Source organism: Triticum urartu, chromosome 5, assembly GCF_003073215.2.
Source record: "Triticum urartu cultivar G1812 chromosome 5, Tu2.1, whole genome shotgun sequence".
NCBI classification, from domain to species: domain Eukaryota; kingdom Viridiplantae; phylum Streptophyta; class Magnoliopsida; order Poales; family Poaceae; genus Triticum; species Triticum urartu.
Genome location: NC_053026.1, coordinates 29233685 through 29258156, shown reverse-complemented (window position 1 = coordinate 29258156; position 24472 = coordinate 29233685). Strand labels below are relative to the sequence as shown.

Below are 24472 nucleotides of genomic sequence, written 5' to 3'. Positions count from 1 at the left end.
TACTCGGTAATATATGTTTTTAGGTTATCCTGTCCTAAAATAGTGCCCTCGTCTTGACCATCTGATAGACCTAATCACCATATTATGTCAGCTGGCATTCGAACATCAAACACCGGCAGCAAAACAAAATTGTATGTGCGCACCACAAATGCAACGTTTGTTTTCACGGCATGTCCAAAGACATGCGAAAATATGACAACATTTCAAACCTATCATGTAACATTGTTTGTGTTTCTATGCAATGAATCATTGAGAAAATTGATTAGAACATATGCAACATGGAAACAGAAGTACGCAACAACATGAAAACAGCTTTGAAACATGAAATGACATTAGCAGCAGACACCTAGAATTATTGCAGCATACCACATGTGTGTATGCGATAAAACATAGACAACCTTGCCACATATCGACACTTCCTTTTTAGTCGTCTGCGGTCTGCTGCGGGCAGGTCTAACCTTTTGTTAGTTTGTCCGACCCTCCGGCCTTCCATGCCTGCAGAGGTTAACTATGTTTTCTAATATAAAAAATCCATTATTTTTATTTTCATTATTAATAATGCATGGCACTTCTTCAAATCTACTAGCGAGTAGCAAGATCTGAACTCCTTAGTTCCTGATCTTTTACTCCTGCTGCTATCAATACAAAGAGCCGAGCAGGCAATGCTTCAGGTTCATTCAGAAAGTTCAACTTGTCGCGGCGAGGACAAACCGTTTGGTCCAGTATTATTATACACTCACTAGTTTCTGCATGTGCGCATGTACATGATTTTTTTTTTACAGGAATTATTTGGCCTACGGTCCTAGTTGTATACAACAGACACAAATCAGAGAAATGTGATACAAATAATTATCTAGCCATACAGGTTACTTCTGCTTGCACAAATCACCCTGCCAATAATGCTTTTCAGGGATTCTGAAATGTTGATGCTTCAATTTCTAAATGCCCGCCGCAAATTCCAATCACGGCTGTAAATCTCAATATGCCCGAATTGACATTTCCGTTTTCAATTTGCGAGCTGCAAATCTCAGCTCGCACGACGCAGTGCAAACGTCGTGTCCACAGATTGTGTGCCTCCAAGTTTCGGTGCTTCAGTCTGCAGATGTGCTGTACAATGAGAGCTATTACCTATGAGGAAACCACAAGTTCAGTGCCTTCGCTTCAGACTGCGCCTTGGTTTTACAGAAACTGGTCTGGTCCGTCATCTCCTTGCTTCCGCTGGAGGCTCCACCGTTTCCTCGCCGTCAGCGGTTTCCAGGAGACAATATTTCACACCGTCTTCAGATTCGTTTTTGTTGTTCAAATTAGGCATGGGATTATCCGGAGTCGTTTTCATCACCCGTACCTCCGGACGACTGCTTAGACCTAGCGATTGCTCCCGGGGAATCATTCCGGAACCGTTCCCATTGGACTCAACCAAGTCCGATACCCTAACCTGCAACAGGTATTTTATTCAGGTCATATGGGGAAGTGAAGCAGCACCATGAAAATAAGAACTACTAATCTGTAGGGAGTGTAATATTAGAGTCGGTTTTGCGCACTAATGATTTTATGAACCTGAAGTGACTCCATGGTAGTAGTTTCACGAGACTCGACGTTGTTGAGTGCCTCCTGAGCTTGTAACTCCATCGAGTCCCTCACAAGCTTACTCAGGAAAGATACATCATCAGACATGACACCCAGCCCTTTCATAAGCATCGAGCCGAGTTGCAAGCTAGTCTGCAGGAAGGGATCAACAAAACAAAAGAGTTGATGCAAATTTTTGTTACATATATCCATACATGAGGAGCTTCTCAGTCGATGCAAACGTGTTCCTATATTACCTCAGCATTTTCCAGAACAACATCGGTCGCACCTGCTTTCCTTAGATCCAACAAATGAGACATGTCTTGAGCCCTAACATACACGGGAACCTGGGAAAGTGAAAGGTATTATGAAAGCGTTCGTTTGTTCACAATGCATTTATAACAAGTACTATGTGCTAACTTGATAAATAAATCATGAGAAATGGATCATATATTTTACCGCAGGAAAAGCTTGTCGCAATCTGTCGACAGACTCGACTGTTTCTTCCTTCCCGGTATACATGATCATGACAGCTTTAGGAGAAGATATGCCAGCAGATTGCATAACGGCGGGGCGTGAACCATCTCCATATAACACTGGAAATCCTGATTTTCTGGCTGACTGGTAAGGAATGAAGGCAGATGCTTTAGTTTAACATATGTATGAAGACGCATCAACTATTAATACCAAATATTCTCTTAATGTCAACCTTTACAACAGCAGGATTTAGATCAAACGCGACATACGGCCATCCTTCTGTATCTCGCTCGAGCCCGAAAGATAATGGTGCAGCCAAAAACTTTGCAAGGACCTGTAAGAATATTACGAGGCATGTGATATAACAGTTCAGCTGGCCAGCTTTAACAACAAAGGAAAATATGATGTAATATACCTGTCCCATCTCTCCAAAGCCAAGAATGACAATAGGTTCAGTCGCACCATAATTTGCCTCCTCAGCTGGTTTCTGTAAAAGATTGCCTTAAGAATTCACGAAAATAGGCAACAACCATGACCGTTGTGAGTGTATAAGACATGGCAGTCACGTACTACTTCTTTTGTTTCAGATCTCTCATCAATGATTCCTGCTGCTTTTCTTCCAAGGTCATTCAGTAACGGAGTTAATGCCATTGACAGCACAACGACGATAATGAGCAGCTTATTCAGCTCAAGCGGTAGGACGCCAAGCCTGTTTCAATCAAGGTACCAAGGGCTGAAAACAAGATGTCTGAGAAGACAAGAACAATATAATGGAAGACTTGTAATAAAAACTGACCTGTTTGCCAAAGAAAATACCACGAACCCAAACTCCCCTCCTTGAGAAAGCAGCAATCCTATCCTTACACTCTCTTGAAAAGTTAGTCCGACTCTTGTTGCTAATGCAGTAGTTATCAATGTCTTGATTGCAATAAGGCCAGCCAACAGCGATAGAACATTAGGCCACTCACGGATGAGAAGCTGCAATACAAGGAGAAAATACCAGGTGTGTTAATAAGAACCTGCAATATGTTCCACTGAAGAAGATAAATAATGGGGCAACATTACTTTCAAAGTGGTTTCTCTTTGATGTACTGCTAAGTTAGACACATGAGACATTAACTAATGTTCACCGATATAGATCATGGCAATGTTGTTTAACCTGCATGTCGATAGAAGTTCCTGTTGTCACAAAGAACAATCCAAGGAGCAAGCCTCTGAATGGTCTTATGTCAGCTTCTATTTGCGTACGGAAATTTGTTTCTGCAAGGAGGGCCCCAGCCAGAAAAGCACCTAGCTACATAGGACAGAAGTTCAACAATCAGCAAATAATAAAAACTGGAAGAGCATAATCTATATTTGACTTCAGAATTAAAAACTTACAGTGTCACTAAAGCCCAACCACTGGGTGAGAAGTGAGGTTCCTGAAACGGTGAGAAGGCAGAGGGCAACAAATGCTTCTGAGCTCCTCGACTCTGCAACAAACTGCAGGAAGGCTTAACCAATAATCATTTTATCGAACATCAAGAGCTGATTGAAAATAACATACAAGCTTGTATTCAGAAAATTTATAAAATAAAAGACCTCAAAGATGCGCCTGATGAGATATTTCCCTCCAAGTGAAAGTATGCCAAGTCCACCCAGTGCTTTTAAGCTTTCAGCTAGTAGCATAGGCCACACACTTTGCTCCACAACATTCTGCGATAAAATGCATAATAAATACTGATGATAGCCTAATATATAAAGCGGAAACTCATATGTTGCGAAGTCAGAGCTGCATTTTCATGCTTAGAGACCAATACAGTAGTTCACTAGGTAGGGGAACATAACAAGAATAAATATTTGCAAACCATTTGCCAATATTACCTGGCTACTCGCTCACTGAGGCAAATCTCATGCAGTGAACATCTTCCAAGTTATTACACAGAATCCTTAAGTCCTTTTAGTTAGATTATGATGTGATGAGAAAGTCTATCAGGTTGATATTTTTCGAACAACTTTCATGCAGGCTAATATCTCAAGTGCTAACCTTTTGCATACCTGACTCTCTAGAACAGGGAGTATGACCAAGAGAGGAACAACGGCAATATCCTGTGTATCAGCAGAATACATACTGGAATTAATACACCATATACTCTTTGGAAAAAAGCTTTAAAATGGACCATTTGGAGAAAAGGAATGGGAAAGAGGGCTTCGGTTAATCACCTGGAGGAGGAGGATTCCCAGTGTGGCCGAACCAAATCTTGTTGCAAGCTCACCTTTCTCAGCAAGAAGCTGCATACAAAATCCACAAGCATTGCACGTTGTTATCTTGTGCAGATCCAAAAAAAGAGGGGGGGGGGGGGGACATATTTTGTGTACTAAGAAATTTAGGTGACCTATTGTAGCAGAGGCAATTGCAATGTGCCCAATATGGATAAGCTCTCATTGAAAGGTTCATACTTGAACAAAGTGTCTAACGATATAAAAAAATTACCAGAAAACAGCTGATACATTGCTAGCCAGTGAGTACAATTAGTGTATACCTGAAGAACAAAAGCAGATGAAGATAAGGAGAGGGCAGCTCCAATCACTATTGCTTCGTCGACACTCCTGATATTCACCTGCATATGTAGAATTGTAGATCCAAATTAAATGTGATTATTAAATAGAATAAACAGCTGAGTTAGCATTGATAAGCCGGACAATTTTAGCAATACACGTATCAAGAGAAAAAAATATCACAAATTGAAGAATAGTTTGTGTTATTGGTAAATATTTCAACAATGCATACTTCACGCCCCCGAGAGTACAAGCAATCAGAATAAGAAAGTGAGAAACCATTGTTGAAATGTAAAAGGGAAATGAGATCACACGAAAGATTCTTTGACCCAAGCTGTAAAGGAAAACAAGCTATGCATGTGTGGAAATACAGGTAACATAACTTTTTTGTGGTTTAAGAGTACTCCTTACCAGGTCAGGTCTTGAATTAAAGAGGAACTGCAGGATTCTTGTTCCAATAGCACCATTAGGGGGAAGCTCAAATGCCGCGAAGGCCAGCGTTGACAGAAGAACCTTGAGAATATATCAAAAGGCACAAGATCAGTTCCCATGGAGCATTCCGAAATTATGTATGCAAGTCAATGAACAAAAGCCAGGGAATGCCCTGGTGCCAAGAAAAGTTCAGTTTCACAAGTGCCAAGAGAACCTTTTTTTGATGCCTAACAACAGGGCATGTCTGGGGTTATCCTCCTTTAAAAGAAAAACAACAGGGCATGTCTTGGACAACGATTGATGAGATTAGAATGTAGTAATTTTGGTTCACGCCAATCAATACAGATACTTCCATTTGTCAATGCTTAGTATTTGAGTCAGTAAAACTACTCTGAACTAACATGAGAAACCGATGACAGATGATAGGTGGTAGATATAGTACAGTTAGGATGATGATTATAATAGATCAGTGAGTAAGCAATGCGATGCACACCTGAGGCAAACCGATCCCGAAGGCGAACTTGGCAAGGGCTTTGAGGCGAGAGAGGGAGAGCTCCAGCCCCATCTCGAACAGCTGCAGTGCAGAGGCAGAGCGTCAAATCAATCACTCAATCAATTCAATCACTCAATCAATCAGTTAATCAATCAATAACAAATCATCTGAATTCCAGTAGCAGCAGCAGCAGCAGGTAGAAGAAGTACCAGGAAGAGGATCCCCCACTCGGAGAGGAGCTTGACGTCGGTGAGGTTCCTGATGAGGCCGAACTGATTGAGGACGACGCCGGCGCAGAAGAAGCCGAGGATCTGCGCAAGGAATCAACACGGGAGGTATATAATGTCAGGAGGCGCGCGGAGCTAGCGGAGGCGACGGGGAGGTAGCGGAGGCGCGGAGCGAGACATCACCGGGCTAGCCTTGACGACGCGGAAGGCGGGGACGACGAGGACGGTGACGCCGAGGAAGGTGAGGGTGTCGAAGCCCAGGTCGTTGATCACCTCCACGGCGCTGGCGATCTCCACGCCCACCCCCGCGCGCACCCGGAACGCCCGCCGCCCCCTCCTCGCCGTCGTCCTGACCATCGCCATCCTCGCCGCCGCCTCCCCGAGCCCCAGGCGCGGCAGGGACTGCGACCTGCTCCTCCGGCGCGGCGGCTGGAGCACGCAGGCGGCGACCGACGTGGACGCGGGCGTCACCCGGGACCGGGAGGAGGACGCGCAGCGGCAGCAAGCGGGGAAGCACCCCGCCACCGCCGCCGCCGCCATGGCGCCAGAGCAGTTGGCTTGGATGCAGTGGGAGGCGAGGCGCGTGCCGTCCGGTGGGTGTGCGCGCGCGGGAACTCGGGAGCCGGGAGCTATCCGTTGGGAACAAGATAAGGAGGCATTTGAGGCGGAGCGGAGCGCCGCGCGGGGTCTCCTCCGCCTCTCGCTGTCGCGCCTTCCCGCGGCCACGCTCTCGCCGGTGGACTGGCTGGCTTCCTCCTCCCGCCTCGCCAGCCACAAACATCTTACCACAAGCACTGCTTGGATTGGTAATTTGATGATGAGTGGATTACCACCCTACAAGCATATCAATCCAACACTTTCATCATAAGAAAATCAGTTTTGCTAAAGTTCTATGTCATTGATTCATCGTACGCGAATCGATTCGTGTGTGTTTTTCTTTTTTACCTTTTTATGCTTGATTGAGTCATTTAGACGTGCAATACCTCATGCACCCGGACAAACCCAAAGAAGATCATCAAAAGAAGAGGAAAATGCAATCCGGTCCATGGGGAGCCCTCCATCCCTCACCATTGCACACGTACCGATGGTGTGTGGATGCCGGTTGTCGCTGGAGTTCTGTGTCGTCGCTGGAACAAGAAAGCGAATCCATGCGGGAGCCGAGAAGTGGCGGCGATGTCGATGCTGAAGGATCCACGACTTAAAAAAAAGAAGGTACATGTTGTGTCGATCAAACCTAGATGTCCACACGAGTCAACGGAATAACCAAATCGATGTCATTGCTACATAAGCAAAGACACAGCAATTACCGCCGCTTCCCCAGAGCAAAAGACAAAACATGTCCCTTCAAAAATAGTTGTTAGATCTGATGGCACGCACACGATCAAAGCTAGAGAAGAAAGCCGAAAGAGACCTTATTAAGCATCGTCGTCGAAAGGACCAAAGTGGCGGGCAGTGAAGACCTACATGTCCACCCGATCTAAGTCAACAACGCATGCACCGCCTAGGACTAAGAGCCCGTTCGAAAGCTCTCCAGCTTCCGAAACGAGCCAGATTCTTGCGGGAGCTGGGCCTGCCGGCTTCTCGCGGGAGCTGGGCCTGCTGGCTTCTCGCGTTCGGCTGGGCGAGCTGGCTTCTCGCGGGAGAAAACGGTTCGAGGGTCGGTCACGAGAGAAAACGGTTCGAGCTCCACTTCGGGAGGGCAATCGAGTGTAATTTAGACGTGCAATACCTCATGTACCCGACAAACCCAAAGAAGATCATCAAAAAAAGAGGAAAATGCAATCCGGTCCATGGGGAGCCCTCCACCCCTCACCATCGCACACGTACCGATGGTGCGTGGATGCCTTCTGTTGCCGGAGTTCCGTGTCGTCGCCGGAACAAGAAAGTGAATCCATGCGGGGGGGGCGAGAAGTGGTGGCGATGTCGATGCTGAAGGATCCACGGCTTGAAAAAAAGAGAGGGTACATGTTGTGTCGATCAAACCTAGATGTCCACACGAGTCAACGAGATAACCAAATCGATGTCATTGCTACATAAGAAAAGACACAGCAATTACCGCCGCTTCCCCAGAGCAAAAGACAAAACATGTCCCTTCAAAAATAGTTGTTAGATCTGATGGCACGCACACTATCAAAGCTAGAGAAGAAAGCCGAAAGAGACCTTATTAAGCATCGTCGTCGAAAGGACCAAAGTGGCGGGCAGTGAAGACCTACATGTCCACCCGATCTAAGTCAACAACGCATGCACCGCCTAGGACTAAGAGCTCGTTCGAAAGCTCTCCAGCTTCTGAAATGAGCCAGATTCTCGTGGGAGCTGGGCCTGCTGGCTTCTCGCGTTTGGCTGGGCGAGCTGGCTTCTCGCGGGAGAAAACGGTTCGAAGGTCGGTCACGAGAGAAAACGGTTCGAGCGTCCACTTCGGGAGGGCAATCGAGTGTAATTTAGACGTGCAATACCTCATGTACCCGACAAACCCAAAGAAGATCATCAAAAAAAGAGGAAAATGCAATCCGGTCCATGGGGAGCCCTCCACCCCTCACCATCGCACACGTACTGATGGTGCGTGGATGCCTTCTGTTGCCGGAGTTCCGTGTTGTCGCCGGAACAAGAAAGTGAATCCATGCGGGGGGCGAGAAGTGGTGGCGATGTCGATGCTGAAGGATCCACGGCTTGAAAAAAAGAGAGGGTACATGTTGTGTCGATCAAACCTAGATGTCCACACGAGTCAACGAGATAACCAAATCAATGTCATTGCTACATAAGCAAAGACACAGCAATTACCGCCGCTTCCCTGGAGCAAAAGGCAAAACATGTCCCTTCAAAAATAGTTGTTAGATCTGATGGTGCACACACGATCAAAGCTAGAGAATAAAGCCGAAAGAGGCCTTATTAAGCATCGTCGTCGAAAGGACCAAAGTGGCGGGCAGTGAAGACCTACATGTCCACCCGATCTAAGTCAACAACGCATGCACCGCCTAGGACTAAGAGCCCGTTCGGAAGCTCTCCAGCTTCCGAAACAAGCCAGATTCTCGCGGGAGCTGGGCCTGCTGGCTTCTCGCGGGAGCTTGGCCTGCTGGCTTCTCGCGGGAGAAAACGGTTCAAGGGTCGGTCACGAGAGAAAACGGTTCGAGCGTCCACTTCGGGAGGGCAATCGAGTGTAATTTCCTACAACTCCTACTTCTCGTTTTTTTGAAGCTGGGCTGAGGCTGCTCCCAAAAATTGCACCGCCTGCTGCTCGTTCTCCAGGAGCCAGATTCTCGGAGCGATTCTGTTCGGCTGGCTTCTCGCGGGCTTCTCGGGAAGTTGGAAGCCAGCAGACATCCGAACGGGCCCTAAGTAGCAGGCGGGGGAATCAATTTTGAACACCAACACTAGAAGAGTCGGGGCAACGGATAAGTGAAACCTACCTAATGCCTCAAGATGGAATAAACTACAACTCTCATTAGTAGATCATGACCTCAGTGCACACCCCACCAATGGAGCCGATAGAGCCACTCGAGGAGGAAAAGGTCGGCAATCTACCAACAGAGGATGGATGGTGGTGTGGGAACCCTAGATCGAGGAAAAGTCACGAGAGAGGGCTAGGAGTCGTGCGGTATGAAATGTACACTTTTTGTGTCTGTATGTTGTCTCGTTGGATAATAGCACATTATATAAAGGCAGTTTAAAATGATGTGGTCAAGTGGAGGGGGGGAAGGATTCTACCTTATGGATGCACTTGACCAAGGGTCAATTTTATTCTCTCCCCTCACCCCTATTATCTCTTCTTTACATCAAAAATTATCATACGTGGAATAATAATAATCAATTGACAACAAAAAACAAAACCCAACTCAGCCCCTCTCAAGCCTAGTTGCCACTAGCAACCCCCCCCCCTGGCTACCGCATCGCCCCCCTCCCGTCTAGTGTCCTCATCGGCGGAAAGAGGAGTGGGGACCCGTTCGTCAATTCCAGGTTTTTTCTCCTTAGGTTTTGTTTCGCCAGCAACATCAATGAAGTGGTGGTGGCGATGGCGTGTTGGAATGAGGTCTCTATTTACCTCAACGATGTTCGGTCTGGCGCAGGGGAAGGGCCTTTGGGAATTTGTGTCCTCATATTGCTTTTGATGATAATGGAGTTAGTGAGCACTAATGTCGGTTATCAAGTTAGCTGAGGACATTGGTTGCTCAGTGGTTATTGAGGGAGATGGATGGCCTCGTAATTCAAAAGGGAAAATGTGTCGGTTCTTCAAAGACTCAAAGGTTTTTCGGTTTCATTTGAGACTTAGGAAAGCCACATTATCAAGAGGGGTCTCTCCTTGAATTTATGGTGGAACTCATGTTGGTACATTTCTATCCACGCCTGATTGCCACCAAAATAGCCAAATCTTACATTTCCAAGCAGCCGTCGGGAAGCAGCATGCCACCACTGTCGCAATGGTGCTACAACAGTTGGTTGTAGTGCCAGAAGGAAGGAGGAGAGGTGTGTGTCGTCCATTGGCTGTGTGCGGGAACTTGAGAGTCGGGAGCTATCTGTTGGGAGGAAGATAAGGAGCAAGGGAGGAGAGATGTTTGAGGCAGAGCAGAGCGCCGCGTAGGGTCCCCTCCGCCGCTCATGGGGTCTCCTTCACCTCTCACTACCGCACCTTCCGCGGCCACGCTCTCTCCCTCTGAGCTGGTAGAATGACTTCCTTCTCCCACTTCGCTAGCCACTCAAATCTTACCATGAGGTGACTCATAGTGACTGCTTGCATGGCTTGGTAATTTGAGTGGATTACCACATCTTCTTTTTCAGGGTAAAAGATAGCTTTGTTCCACAACTGGATGATTACAATCCGCTAATACAAGATCAAGAATAAAAGAGGAGCCTCGCTGCAACCAACAAGTGGTGCTGCGAACGCTTCTCAAAAAGCCCAGTCTATTGTATTTTTAGCCGAAACTGCATATTAATCGAACACTAAAATTATAACAAAGATCAGAGGAAGAAAAATGAAAATACAATCCAGTCCACGAGGAGTCAATGGCACAGTAGATGTTGCTACAGGCGGAGGACCCGGTAGGGCGAGGTTGGGCGCCCGCCCTATCTTGATTCCGCGCAAGACTCGATATACTCCCTCTGTTTTTATTTACTCTGCATATTAGAGTTGACTGAAGTCAAACTTCGTAAACTTTGACCAAGTTTATAGAAAACGATATAAATATTCACGATAACAAATCTATATAACGTGAAAGTACATACAATAATAAATCTAATGGTGTTGATTTGTTATGGTATAGGTTAATATTTTTGTTTCTAAACTCTGTCAAAGTTTGCAAAGCTTGACTTTGATCAAAGCTAATACGCGGACTAAATAAAAATCGGAGGGAGTACTTGTATGCTGCATCGCTGCGTACACTGGCAATCCGGCATCCACGTACATGCACGTGTGGTTTTCCTTTTCAGAATAGATAAAGGTTGTAATCCTGGCCGGTTAATGACTTTATTAATTCAAAGTCGGGCTCTTTTTAAGTCTTCGTTCTAAAAAAAGAATAGATAAAAGAAGGGCATGTTGTATGGAGCTCCAACGCGAGCGCCGCCTGCCGCCTGCCTAATCAGCTGCTCACCTGCCACCGTCCCGGTCTCCCCACTCCCCTGATCTTGGCCCTACTGCCATTCTTCGCGAGTCCCGGTCGCCGAGCTGCAGCCGCCTGCCGCCATTCACAGCCGTGCGGTTGTGCCGTTCTCTGTCTAGCTGCCTCGTCTATTGGTGCTTGGCAATTTTCTTACAATGCATCACCGGTTGGAAATTTTATTAGATACGACCATGAGGGGATATTAGAACCGCTGCTTGGCTCCAGGTTTTGGGTGACGTATAGCTAGCTTGTGCAGGAGCTTATCTGCTTATTTGACAATGAATTGAACTTTTCATCCTAGGTAATTTTGCCAGAACTCCCCGTGCATTGAACTTAAATTTAATTGAAGAAAATGGTTGTGTGTGCAGTCCCGATGTATGTATTCATATATGTATTGTTGAACTAAATTGAAGCATTTCTATATGCGATTCATTTCATGTTTGATTGTTAAGCATTGAGTTTAAATTATAGTTTTTTTCCAAGAAATTGAGCTTTTTTCGTACTTTTTTGTACGTGGTAACTTTTTGTGAATTTTATAAGATATTTTTGTGTAGTTATAAATGACAAAGTTATTTCATGGTGCCAAATTTAGTTTTTTGCCCCCGGATTGCTTCAATCGAACTCCGTCACTCTCACCAAGTGAGCAAGCAACCAACCCTAGCAATAGTGACCACTATGGGCGGTCGTCGCTAAGACAAACAACCATGGCATTGCTAGTGGCTGTTGTTGGGTGGCGTGTTGGTGCGATGGTTGTCTATGCAAGGTCCGCCCCATCTTAATTTTTTTCCGTCCTCCGCCACTGGATGTTGCTACTACTGAAGTTCAATGTCGGGACAAGAAAGTAGCATCCACAAGCATCAAATCAGTATTATTGAATTTATCATAAAATGTTCTTTTGTGTGTATGTTTATTCATATATGTGAGACGACATCGTTGTACACAATTAAACTAATGGTCAAAAACCTTGTAGGAAACTATGTCAATGTCCTAAAGTACATATAATCTGGATCAAGGAAATAGTTTGTCTTTTACATAAAAAAAACGCCACAATCAATTTATATATTTTTTCTTCGCTAATTGTAAACAATTATTTGGATTTGTTAGATACTCATTACAAATAATTTTACAATATGATTTTTTTAAACTAAGTACTCAAGTATGTATAGAGATTGTTTGTGAAAATTGCTCACTCGTGCCCTTGCAAAACCTAAAGCATCACTCTCGTTTTTTCAGTGAAAAAACAACCTTTATTAGTTAAAGAGAGTTAACTTTGCAACGCGACTAGGGCAAAGTCTTCCTCCCTCCCCGCGCCTGCCACTCCGACGACCAATGGCAGGGAGGGCCTGGTGCCTCAGCTCTGACTAGTAGATAGGCTAGGAGTTTACCCCTTGCAAGGGCGACGCTTCATCTTCGAGTCGGTCTTCCAGGCTCTAATACACCAAAAATTCGTCTGTAGGGACAGATTAGACCAAGTTCCGATATAAATTCCTGTCAAGTTCTTGAGACGGCGAGGTTAGGGTTTCTCGCCGTACGTACGCAATGCAAGATTTGGTGTCAAGTTCATTAGATTGATTCAAGGGTTTAACTACAACCATTACAGTTCTGAGCGCTAGTCCTTAGGGGCACATACGTTGGAGGCTAGTTCGGTGGTCGATCTAGAAACCTTAATGTAACTTTCATTATATTTAGTGTGCTTTGTATGTCTAGTGAATCTTTACAATTTTGCTAAAACATATCTAAATGTGCTATAAGTATTGCACATCTGAGTTCTATGTCATTGATATTACATGGAGATTTGTGCGGGTAGTTCTTTTTGCTTTTTCATTTCCTTTTCATGCTTAATCGTTTCACTTAGATGTGCAATAACTATAATGTGCCATAGACAAACACGGATCTTTATAACATACCTACATTATTTTGAGAAGAAAAAAAGAGTCAACTTTTAGAGTTCTCACATGTTTGCTAATTCAGTAAAAATGTAAATCTGCATAGATTCAGATTTTCCCAATGATATTTTGCCAGAATATACAGCACTCGACATAAACAGAATTTCCATGACAAGGTTTGGTTTTGATATCTACTAACATCATTACAAATATAAATACTTCTGCAGTGCCAAAGTTGTTTCCTATCAGAATTGTCCAAGGCTAAAAAGAACCGGTAAAACCCCATCCACCAATATAAACACAACAAAGATGTAAAAACTGGACAGCTCCTACAATAAATTAAATTAAATCACCAATTGTGCTCACCACCACCAAAAACCTTTAAACAGAAAAAAGAATGGTATTGTACACAAGCAGCAGAGTCAGAAATTACAGTGAGGGGGCACTGTGATAACACAAACAGGTGAATACCACTATTTTACAAGGGCTGACAGACAGGCCCCCATCAAATAAAGTTTACTCCTCCTTTGGCCACTCCATTACTTTGCAACATGTTGGGAAAAAGAAACTAGACACAGGGAAAGAATACCTAGTACAATAACACTATCATCCCCTTCTGCCCCCTCCAATCTGTCGACAAAACAACATACACCCCACCTATCTGCCGGCTGGCATCTGAGCATATGTACAGGTGAAGCCTAGCAGGCAGGATCTATCGGTAAGCCGATGGTCGGCTCCTCTACTTGTCATGTTTAGGGAAAAACTTGGAGAGCTCTGTCCGCGGTGATCGGCAAAACTTCTCTGCCTTTGCCCTCAGATCGCTAAGCTTAGATGATCCCCGCAAAAGATTTCCTGTTGCCATTGTTTTGGGATAGCATGTCACCTGGGTATAAGATCATCCGCCTGTGGGCAAAATTGATAAATATAGCCAGAACCCACTGACGGAGACTTGGAACAGATTGCTTCAGCATGGCACGAAGCTGCTATATCCATGAAAGAGGGCCTGCTCGGTCATTGTTAGCTGCTTGAGGGCGGCCCCTGGTTGGAGTTGGTGGCCTGTTGGCGTTTAGTTCCTGGTTTTAACACAAGATGGTAGTTAGAAGTGGGCAAACAACGTTATGACCTCGTGCAAATACATCAATGTCTTTCAATAAAGCAGCCTACCTGCATCCATGTGTCCTCAATATGATGCTCCGGGGATGTCTCAGGAGATGTAATGGCAGGTGGCAAAGGATGAATGAGTTTTGGGACAACCACAAGATCCCTTCCCAGAACTAAGATTGCACCTGCGTTGTTTGCCGTACCTGTGCATATAACGTATGAGCAAATGGGGCCAGTCCAACTGCAAGGGATGACAAGAATAAACTATGCAAGAATAACATATCCATACCACAGTAGTTTGTTGCCGAGAAGAGGGTGATCAAGTGACCTTGGGCGAAACGCTCAAAGCCATCCATCACACACTCGTGTGCTCGCACAATTAACTGTAGGTCATTGTTGTTGCAGAACTCCATAACACGGTCAGGCTGTGGTAACAGTGCATCTTAGTTTTCATAGGCCACAGGAACCAACATGGAGAAAAGATCTAATCAAAACACAGATGGTGCTTACCCCGAAGGTGACAAGACCTGGGCCCCGAGCATTTGGTCTGAGTCCTTCAACACTGTCATTCTCAGTTGGATCCGACCTTTATAACAATTAAAAAAATATTGAATGAGGATCTTGCAATAATAGTGTGATAAAAGAAGAGCAGTTAAATTGCTAACCATAAAAGATCCATTAGAACAACTGAGCCTGCTTCCATGGTAATCGGTCTTTGAAGATTTTCAATTTGCTCTATGTGGTTAATGGAACGCCCAATACCACCATGCATGCAGATTATTTTCTTCTCTATTAGGGCAGCCAAAGGAAGCCAATTAAATAACCTATTAACGCGATGCCAGGTCCAGATTCCATCCCGCTCACCCTAATTTTTAAACCAGAGAACAGTGATTTAGGCACGCAATAAAAGCGTAGCGACATCAGACATGTAATATGAAAAGATGAACCATTACCATTCGCTCTATGCACTCTATCCGGAACCCAAACAGCGCATTGATATCTGCTGCCTCATGATTCCCTCGAATCAAATGTACATTGTGAGGATATTCAACCTGAATTGCACAGTGAGCTTGGCATCACAATTCAAAAAAAAAAAACTAATGGTACGCTCACAGCATGATAGTTACTACCTTCAGTGCAAGGAGAAGAGTAATAGTCTCCAAACTATGTTGACCACGATCAACATAGTCTCCCAAGAAGAGATAATCAATGTAACTGAAATTTCAAAAAAGATACATGTGAGATCATCAACAAAGTCTCTGACAAGATAGTAACAAATCCTCAAAATAGGAAAGGGTGAAAAAAAAATACTCACGCAATATCTCCTGCTGTTGAGGGAGCACCATACTCATCGAATAAGCGCATTAGGTCACCAAATTGACCATGCAAATCACCAAATATCTTAATAGGAGCTTTAAGCTTTATGACACTTGGTTCACTTGAAAATATCCTTTCGGCACTATCACATAGATCTGCAATCTCATTACAGTCCAAGAAGAATTGCCTTCGTACAGGGGGCTTCCAACCACGGGGTTTCAAGAGAGAGGCAATTACCTGGTTGAATGACCCAAGAGTAGAATTTTAAGGCAAATTAGAAATCTCTCTCTAAATAAGTTTCATCTATATACCCGCATCTCTCACACAAAAATGGAGGGTGTACTATATAACCTTTTATCATACAGATTCTTCAAATCTACAATAAAGTACTTCTAGCATGTCTTGTTTTTGACAGATAACTTGGTTTCTGCAGAGTAGAATACCTTTTTGGGCACGCTATTAATAGACATTTGTCGATCCAGTAATTTTCTAGCTGCAGTTGCATTCTCAGGAGTGCCATAGATAACCCTTCTTCCTTCATTTTCAAACTGATCAATTGACAGCTGCCTAACCATGCCACCTAAGGCACCTCCTGTTTCTGCTGCTACCACAACCTGCAAAAAGAAAAATGTCATCAAGCATGCCATCAAGCAACTTGAGCTAAACTGTTCAGAGGACAACCTCTAAGATATAATATATTGCTGTCAGTCGGAGGATAATCCACCAAGAAAAATAAATAAACAGAAGGACATAGAATTAATAAGGATACAAAGCTCAGACTAATTGTATTTTCTACTCACTGCTCTATGGTGTAACCGAACCCCGGGAGGTGGTGTTGAATTGTTTGCAAGAGCAACATCTGGTTTGATAAGGCTTGAATTTAGCTTCCCGCTTTGTGTGGCGTCTGGAGAGTCAGGTGAATGCTCCATCTCACCATTAACTTGCCTGGCCTTTACAGCAGCCAAAGTCGCACTGATTGCCTCAGCCTCTGCAGCAGATGCTTCAACCAAATAATCAACACCTTTGCTCGATCTCCTACACACACAATAAAAAGATTTGAAACACACGTCTCAATATAGCTCACATTTAATATGAACAGAAGACCCATGCAAAGAAAGATGGACAGCATGAGTCTAGAACAGAAATAATGCAAACCTCTGTCCCTGGATCACTGCATTCTCAGGGCTGATATCAGTATACACATCCCCATTAACAGGAGGTGCAACTGGGGTTCCAAGAACCACAGCTCCATCAGCAGTTGTTTCTGTAGTTGTTTGCCCTGTTTGTTCATCATTGTAAGCAAATCTGCCAGGTGTTCCTCCAGCTTGCATGTTAGCGGCAGCTGCAGCTGCATGGTTAGCTGCACTTGTTGTTTCAGCAGCAGCAAGATCTTCTGCAGCAAGAAGGTCGTCTAGCAACACACCTGTGGTAGCAATTACATATGAATTATTGCATCAATAGAAAGAAAACTAATGAGCACCTATGTACTTCGAAACTGAAGGAAATGTTAAAGAAATGAAAAAAAAACAATTCTTCCCAGCTACTCCACAAACAAAATCAACAAAGTAAACAAACAACAAAGATAAATTATAAGATAGCTACGCTGCACTTTATTGAAATGCACTGTGCAAGGAATAGCAATTATGTGTGTGGTCGCTTCTGAGCAGGATTTGAAACCAATCCTGGACAGTTTTAAAGACTTGCTTGTACCAACTTCCAAATTCCAATCATTCAGAAGCAGCACTTCTACTGACCTCTAAACAGGTAACCAACACAGATTTATGGAGTTGGCTTTTCTAGATTTCTATAAATGAGAAAAACATGCTTGTTGAAATAATGCTTCCCGATGTTGCCAAAATTGGTGAGATTTGGCCATAATAAGGTGTACGGGTTCGAATTGGGGGTCTTCTGACTCTGCTAACTCAGATGCCAAATTTCAAGAAGAAATGTGGGTGCCAAAGTTAACACTTCGCTGCGGTAATTTACATTGAGAACAGGAGGCTTGAATCATATTAATGTAAAACTAGGGATTATTTAAGTTTGAGTAGTGAACCCCCTGCGCGCCTTTTTTGAGAGGAAAAAAGAATATGTAAGCATAGTCAAAATCTAACTATGTGCTGATTGCCTAATACTGGATGTTCCTACTGTTTTCCTAACAAAGAAAAGGCTTAGAAGGAATATCATCACCAGCATACAAGTAAAGATGCCTCAATGGACGAACACTGGAATGACAACATTTTGTGAATAACGCAATCACATGGCTGAATTGTTTATAACATCAACCAACCATGCGACTTTGCTATCCCACAGGAAGATCCCAATATCTAAGCTTCATGCACAAGAGAACTACCAAGTACTAACATGATTTAACAAAACACAGTAAGTCACTGAGAAATAAAAAATCACATGTTCTCGAAGGTTATCGACCATTCTGTACTAAATCTGAGTAAGAATTTGTAAACAAGCAAAACCATTTCAAATGAATGTGTCATTTTAACTGATCAGCATCTCATATATATCAGTGATCAGTTACTTCAGTTAATCTGGATAAACTAGCAATATAGCTCCCCATAAACAGAATTTACACTCAGCAAACAGGAAGCAGAACAGGTAAATTGCATATAACTAACTAAACTACAAATTCGTAAGAAATGGCCACCCCTGTGAAGTAAGTTCAGACATCTAAAGCCCGAATGGTAATTTTAGCATGCTGCCCTTCGTAAATTTGCAACCACTGGTTTAGCGAACATTTTGCTTCAATAGGACAATTCCACATTCCACCGTAGGAACAGAACTTGCAGGACAACATAGGAAAATTCATGTATGTCGGGAGTAAGAAGAGGCTTAGAAACTGAGGTGTTTACCTCCCCGTAAACCTCCATAAATGAATATCATATCACCAACCGCAGCAGCTGCATGCCTGCACCTTCGTGTAAGCTCTCCAGAAGCCTCACCGCCCGCTGCATCTGCACTATATCTTCCTGTCCTTGGAGTTGTAACTACTGATTTTGTGTCACACCAAACTCCAGCAGCAGTGTCCAACACTAAGAATGACAGAATGGCACAACAAATAAGGATTGGAAATAGTAATGCATTTGAACATCAACCAAGTGGTCAATGCTGAAAATATCAAGTATTTGAACATAACATCTATCTACTTCCATAAAAGGGATATATGTGCTGCACATATAACCAGTAACAGCATGCATCTTTCCATGTTTGGTAAATAGTGAAAACCATTGAGTTCACTCAAAAAAAAAAACATTGAGGAAAAAAAAGGCCGTATGTATCAACAGGGAGCCTTGGCGCAGTGGTAAAGCTGCTGCCTTGTGACCATGAGGTCACGGGTTCAAGTCCTGGAAACAGCCTCTTGCAGAAATGTAGGGAAAGGCTGCGTACAATAGACCCAAAGTGGTCGGACCCTTCCCCAGACCCTGCGCAAGCGGGAGCTACATGCACTGGGGCTGCCCTTTTTATGTATCAACAGGGAGGCGAGATGAAGTTCAGCATAGTCAAATATATAATCTAAGAAACTAATTCATTCAAAATTATCTTCCTGCACATTACAGCCAAATAAACTAAGATCCATTTCTTTTAGTTACCAACGGAAGAAAGATTTAGTACAAAGCTGTACTAAATCAAGACAATTAAAATGGACCGGAGGGAGTAATAAATAAAATGGTAATAACTTCAAAGTTCTAAAAATAGAACCTGCCACACTAGAGGAGTCTTCTACCATGCGACCGCCTCCAAGAGCCCCTCCTGAGACATGAAGTCGTGCATTGACAAAAACCTAAAGCATGAAAATGAAATAGCAATATTGCATTGCACCAACAATAAAGTGAGATCAATATCAAAATTAAACAAACAAATCAAACCAGCAGGAAAAAATGGCAACTTACAGCTGCATGTTGATATCTGGGTGATGGAGACACACCAGGGGCAATTGCCCACTCCCAGCGCCCATCCCTATGCTTTGCAAGACCGTACGCACTTGACAGAGGCTGATGATTTTAGCCAAAAAAAAAGCATATTGTTAGCTGTGAAGAGTACGCTGGAGCACAAATTTAGAAGCCATTAATAACAGAAATCACTGCCTCTAAAAACTAACAGTAAAATACTGTAATCCCAAAAGGACCCTGAAAAGGTTGTTTCAGATTCTGATCCAAAATTGTTTAAAGGGCATGATTTAACAAGTGAACTGACTAAAGTGCGCACAGTAAAAAATCATGATGGACTCACTAATCCTATGCTGCAAAGGAGTACATGCATGTAAAAGAATGACCGCCGGTGACTCTGTACAAGCATGCGGTGCTTCTGACTATCACTTATACGAGAAAAGTGCATGAGCCCTTGTTGTGACTTATGGCAGTTTTGAACCTAAAAACTACGAGCAGTGAAATAGATACCATATATTCCTATTACAAGAAAATTAACAAAATGGTCAAATAACTAAATATACGCAATCAGTAATACATAAATTGCACTCCATACTCTTGAAGAACTTACTGCCAAGTAGTATGTCACTTACCACACTATTAGTGTCCCTCCCACCACAGAGCAAAAGAAGACCATCAGAGCGGGCACTTGCAGTTGCATACCTGAGCAACAACATTATACAAGACTACAGTCAGCACAAGGATAAAAAAACTAGAGTCAACTCTGCTTTCAGCAACATACAAAAATATCTTGCAGCTACTTAAATGTGAGGTTTCATTGCAGCAAATAACAAACTCTGAAGTACAGTAGATAGCAAAAGGTTCTATTTAGATTTGTGATGTTTCTCATACAAGACAACTTAACAAACCTGAAAACACTTTTGGCTGGCGAGTGCTTTGGAAAATAACAATTGCAATGAGTAATATATGACGAAGATTTTCCATATTTACCAGAGCAAAATAAAGCACTGCACTGCAAACCTAAGTGTAATGGGACTGCTGAGAGCCTTGTAGTTATAATTAATAAAGGCAAGGTAGCATGCACAAAAGCTAACTCATCATCACCACTAACAGCAGCTTGCTAATAATTACTGCAAGATTCCAAGACAATGCCACCATAGAAAAATTTCTCTCTCATTAATCTAACTACAGTCAAAAGGAGAAGGCTTTCACTTACATGCATGGAGGCGGCCCTTCGCCTTCTGGTTCAAGTTTCCTCCATTCATATGGCTTTGCTGCAGTATCGAGGGCCCAAACGTCTGCCAGGGGACGCTTTCCTGAAATAAGTATGTATTGTTAGTATTGAAACCAATTAGGATGGAACAATCTGCAAGAAGCTACGATTCTAGGCCATATAAGCACATAAGAAAATTGTCTACCATCATTTCCGCCAATGGTCAACAAGAATCGCTGCCCAACCAAGGCCATGACATGTCCGTATCGTGGACCAGGACCAGGCCCTTGAACCACGACTCTGCATAGAAGGCTTAGAATCCTCAGCACAGATGGTAGCAAAAGTATTTTTCTGAAATGAAATTATAGTGAAGTGAAAAACACCTGTGCCATCGCGGACGTTGTTGTGTAAGATCCAAAACATGAAGGTCCTCTGCAGATAAACCAGCAGGGCCTATACCACCCTGCATCGCAGAAAACAATGAGAAAGGGAAATTATAATTAGTTTTATATTGGCACTGACCTGATAAAAAATGATGCACCTACTAATGTAAAGCAAAAAGAAAACAGAGGTGTAAAGTACCTGAATGACCACCATGGTTCCAACAGCAGTTGCTACATGTGCAGCTCTTGGTGAAGGAGGTTCACCAAGTGGAGTAAGCCTAACAACATTGTGTTGTGGTATATCAGAACTAATAACTATACTAAGCCAGAAAAGGCTGTGGGATCTATAAAAAAACTTAGGAGAAGGAGTAATACACAGCACTGAAGCACCAAACTGAAAAATACAAAACAGTACCTGGTCCATTTATTTGATAGCACATCGTAACAGTGAACATCTGCGGTGGCACCAGCAAGACCTGCCATCAAGGAGATCGTTAAGCAAATCAATTGTATGTACAACCAGTCAGACATGTTCAAGTAAAGGAGTTAAATAAACCAAGTTTCCTTCCAACCAGCTAAGATCCTCCAACACCTCTAAGTATGGGTTTTGAGCAATTTATTTCATCCTTTGTTTGACCTCCATAAAGAGTACGGACACATAAAAGTTCAAATCAACATTTCCAGTTTGAGACCATAGTGTACTATTTCTAACACGTTAAAACAATTCTAACGTGACAACACAAGTAGGGCAGGCATCACAGAGACCGAGATCTCGTGAGTGGAATTTAATTGTACTCACATTCGGAGTACTAAGTTTGGCGCCTCAACCGATATAAGAGCACTATATTTAGCCATCCAATTAAAAGCGTGAGCAGAGAATCACACGGCAATATAACGCCTTAATTTCCAACTCGTTATTACTTCCCAAACAAGGTAGCACCTCAAATTCTCACAGCATCATTAATTAACCGAATCCCGCCTAAACCCCGAAGAGCACCAAGCAGCCAACACTCTGAATTCCACCTCTTAATGAGACACTGGACCACTAAATTCACAATCTGTCCTACGTAGTTTCTATCCCCAACAGAACATTCCCTCCCAAAATTGATTTATTTTTCCCTCTCTCCCACTCAAAGCAAGATTACCAACTAAATCGTAGAAGTTCTACGGTTCAGGTTTTAAGAAAAACTAAACCATTGGCTACTGTTACAATTCCCTTCAGGCTATGTTACACCACAAACAATACAAGATCCCTATATTTAGCCTTCCAATTAAGGTGAGCAGAGTTAGACGGCGAATGACGCATCGATGTCCAACTCATTATAGTATCCAAACAAGGTAGCACCTCAAATTCTCACAGCATCATTAATCAACCCAATCCCGCCTAAACCCGCGAGAGCCGCAAGCAATACTCTGAATTCTACCTTTTAATGAGAAACTGGAAGACTAAGTTTGCAGTCCGTCTATCCCCAGTAGAACATACCCTCAAAATCGTGTTTCTCCCTCCCTCCCACTCCAAAGCAAGATCACCAACTACGTCCCTAGTGTTCCAATTCCCTTCAACCTATGGCTCTCAGACAGCACAAGCTAGAAAATACTGCCGCCCTACAGCACCCGACAAACCCATTTGAAACAAGGAAAAAGCTCAGGTAGAAAGGGCCGTACGGATCCCGGCGCTCCCAGCCGACGAGGGTGGCGTGGCGTTGTTGCCCTCGAGCGCGGTGGCGCCGCCGAAGAGGATCAGCCGCTGGCCTATGTAGCCCGGCGAGCCCTCCTCCCCGACGGCAGGCACGGCCGTGAGCGTGTGCCCGCAGCGGCACCCCGGCCCGTCCTCCTTCTTGTCCATCAGCGCGTCCACCACCGTGTACCCGGGGGCCGGCCTCGGCCCCGCCACCGCCGCCGGAGGAGCTACTGCGCCCGCCGCAGCCTCGGGCGGCGGCGACACGGAGGGGGTCTCGGTCCCGCTAACGGGGACGCTCACGGTGCCGCCGGCCTGCTGCGCCGCGGCGGCGGCGTCGGAGTCGGAGTCCGACTCCGTGGCCATCCGCGCGTCCACGTCCATGGCCGCCGTCGTCGCACCTAGCTAGGGTTCCCGCGAGCTCGAGATCCCCCGCGCGGTCACGGAAGCCACACAAGCCGCCGCCTTTAGGGGAGCTCACCGGTCCCCGGCGGCCTCCATCGCCTGAACCCTAGGCTCCGCCGGCGGCCGCGCGAGGAGATGGGATCGCGGGGAGGTGTGGGAGGGAGGGAGGGAGGGATGCGAGCGCGCGAGAGCCCCTGGGGATTTGGGAATTCGCGCGGGCGGCGGGGAGGCGGGCGGTGGAGGGGACGGAGGGAGGGGCGGGCGCGGGATAACGGCGGAGCTCGGGGACCGGGGCGGAAGATGTCTGTCGCGGAGGGAGGGAGTGACGGAGACGGCGGAGAGGAGGGGAGGAGTGGGCGAGGGCGAGGGATTTTTTTTTGTGCTCCTATTTGTATTCGAAAAATGCGATCTTTTTTTAGGAGGAAAAGAAATGCGTTTTGATTTGGTCTGGTGTGGGCTGTGTGAAAGTTTTGGCGCTGCTGGCTCTGTTTTAAATGAGGCTCTTTAATTGTCTCAAAAAAAATGAGGCTCTTTAAGAGGACTTAATTCTTGCCTATTTGGCCAGAATATTGTCACATGGGCATTTCTTCAAAAAAAATGACGCAACAATTGTTTTGGGGATTTACATTCGTGACATTGGGTACAACTTCTGCGATGCACATCATTGCGCTCATGTTTGCCTATAGAAAACATGGAATAAGTCTGTAGCCATAAGGCTTTGAAAAACGGAAAGGTCAACCACAAACGATTTGTGTAGCTTGAACGTAATTGAGATTTCAAGAATAGCTAGAAGGATTGGGCACGCTTTACTGAGCGGTTGGTGTTGTTGAAATTTCATAAAAATAAACTATTTTGGTTTGGTGTGTGGGGAAGATGGTGAAGTGTTTTTTTTCTCTTTTTATATATTGTGATGTTTTGATGGTTTCTTTCTAGGGGTATCCTATATACTTAAATAGTTGATCCCGTTACCTATAATTCTTTTAGCATGCAAACCTTTTCATCTCACCAAGTGTGCCATGTCAGCATCTACTAACAATATTTTTGAGCCATGCACCACATCATCATGTTTTTTTATCCCACTGCCTCTAATTTTCTCAACATGCAAGCCTTTCACCTCGTAAAATGTGCCATGCGAGCATTTCACTAGCAATATTTTTCTAGCCATATACATGCACAAATTATTTGTTACATCAGCATGTCTATTACTCCCTCCGTTCCTAAATATTTGTCTTTCTAAAGATTTCAACAAGTGACTACATACGGAGTAAA

At 44.2% G+C, this 24472-nt stretch overlaps 2 protein-coding genes across 2 annotated transcripts; both read right to left on the bottom strand.

The window, feature by feature from the left end:
• Positions 1-694: 694 nt before the first annotated feature.
• Positions 695-6482, bottom strand: LOC125507602 (K(+) efflux antiporter 3, chloroplastic). Its single transcript, XM_048672136.1, is given in 19 exon segments — positions 695-1229; positions 1232-1435; positions 1558-1719; positions 1824-1913; positions 2026-2187; positions 2276-2377; positions 2459-2530; positions 2614-2752; positions 2840-3021; positions 3203-3337; positions 3424-3525; positions 3625-3738; positions 4081-4131; positions 4246-4314; positions 4566-4643; positions 4993-5094; positions 5507-5587; positions 5716-5817; positions 5917-6482. Coding segments are annotated over 19 exon segments (2409 nt in total). The 5' UTR covers positions 6274-6482; the 3' UTR covers positions 695-1124.
• A 7081-nt stretch (positions 6483-13563) lies between these two features.
• LOC125507601 (serine/threonine-protein phosphatase BSL2 homolog) lies at positions 13564-23541 on the bottom strand. The gene is made up of 21 exons (XM_048672135.1): positions 22786-23541; positions 21536-21596; positions 21320-21398; positions 21121-21200; positions 20943-21037; positions 20741-20840; positions 20157-20226; positions 19528-19629; positions 19337-19418; positions 18490-18669; positions 16781-17048; positions 16426-16660; positions 16069-16239; positions 15624-15862; positions 15439-15523; positions 15262-15360; positions 14974-15173; positions 14819-14894; positions 14598-14733; positions 14372-14511; positions 13564-14280 (listed from the first exon to the last, which is right to left on the bottom strand). Exons 1-21 carry the CDS (start codon positions 23180-23182, stop codon positions 14191-14193), a joined length of 2985 nt encoding a protein of 994 aa, XP_048528092.1. The 5' UTR covers positions 23183-23541; the 3' UTR covers positions 13564-14190.
• Positions 23542-24472: the final 931 nt, after the last annotated feature.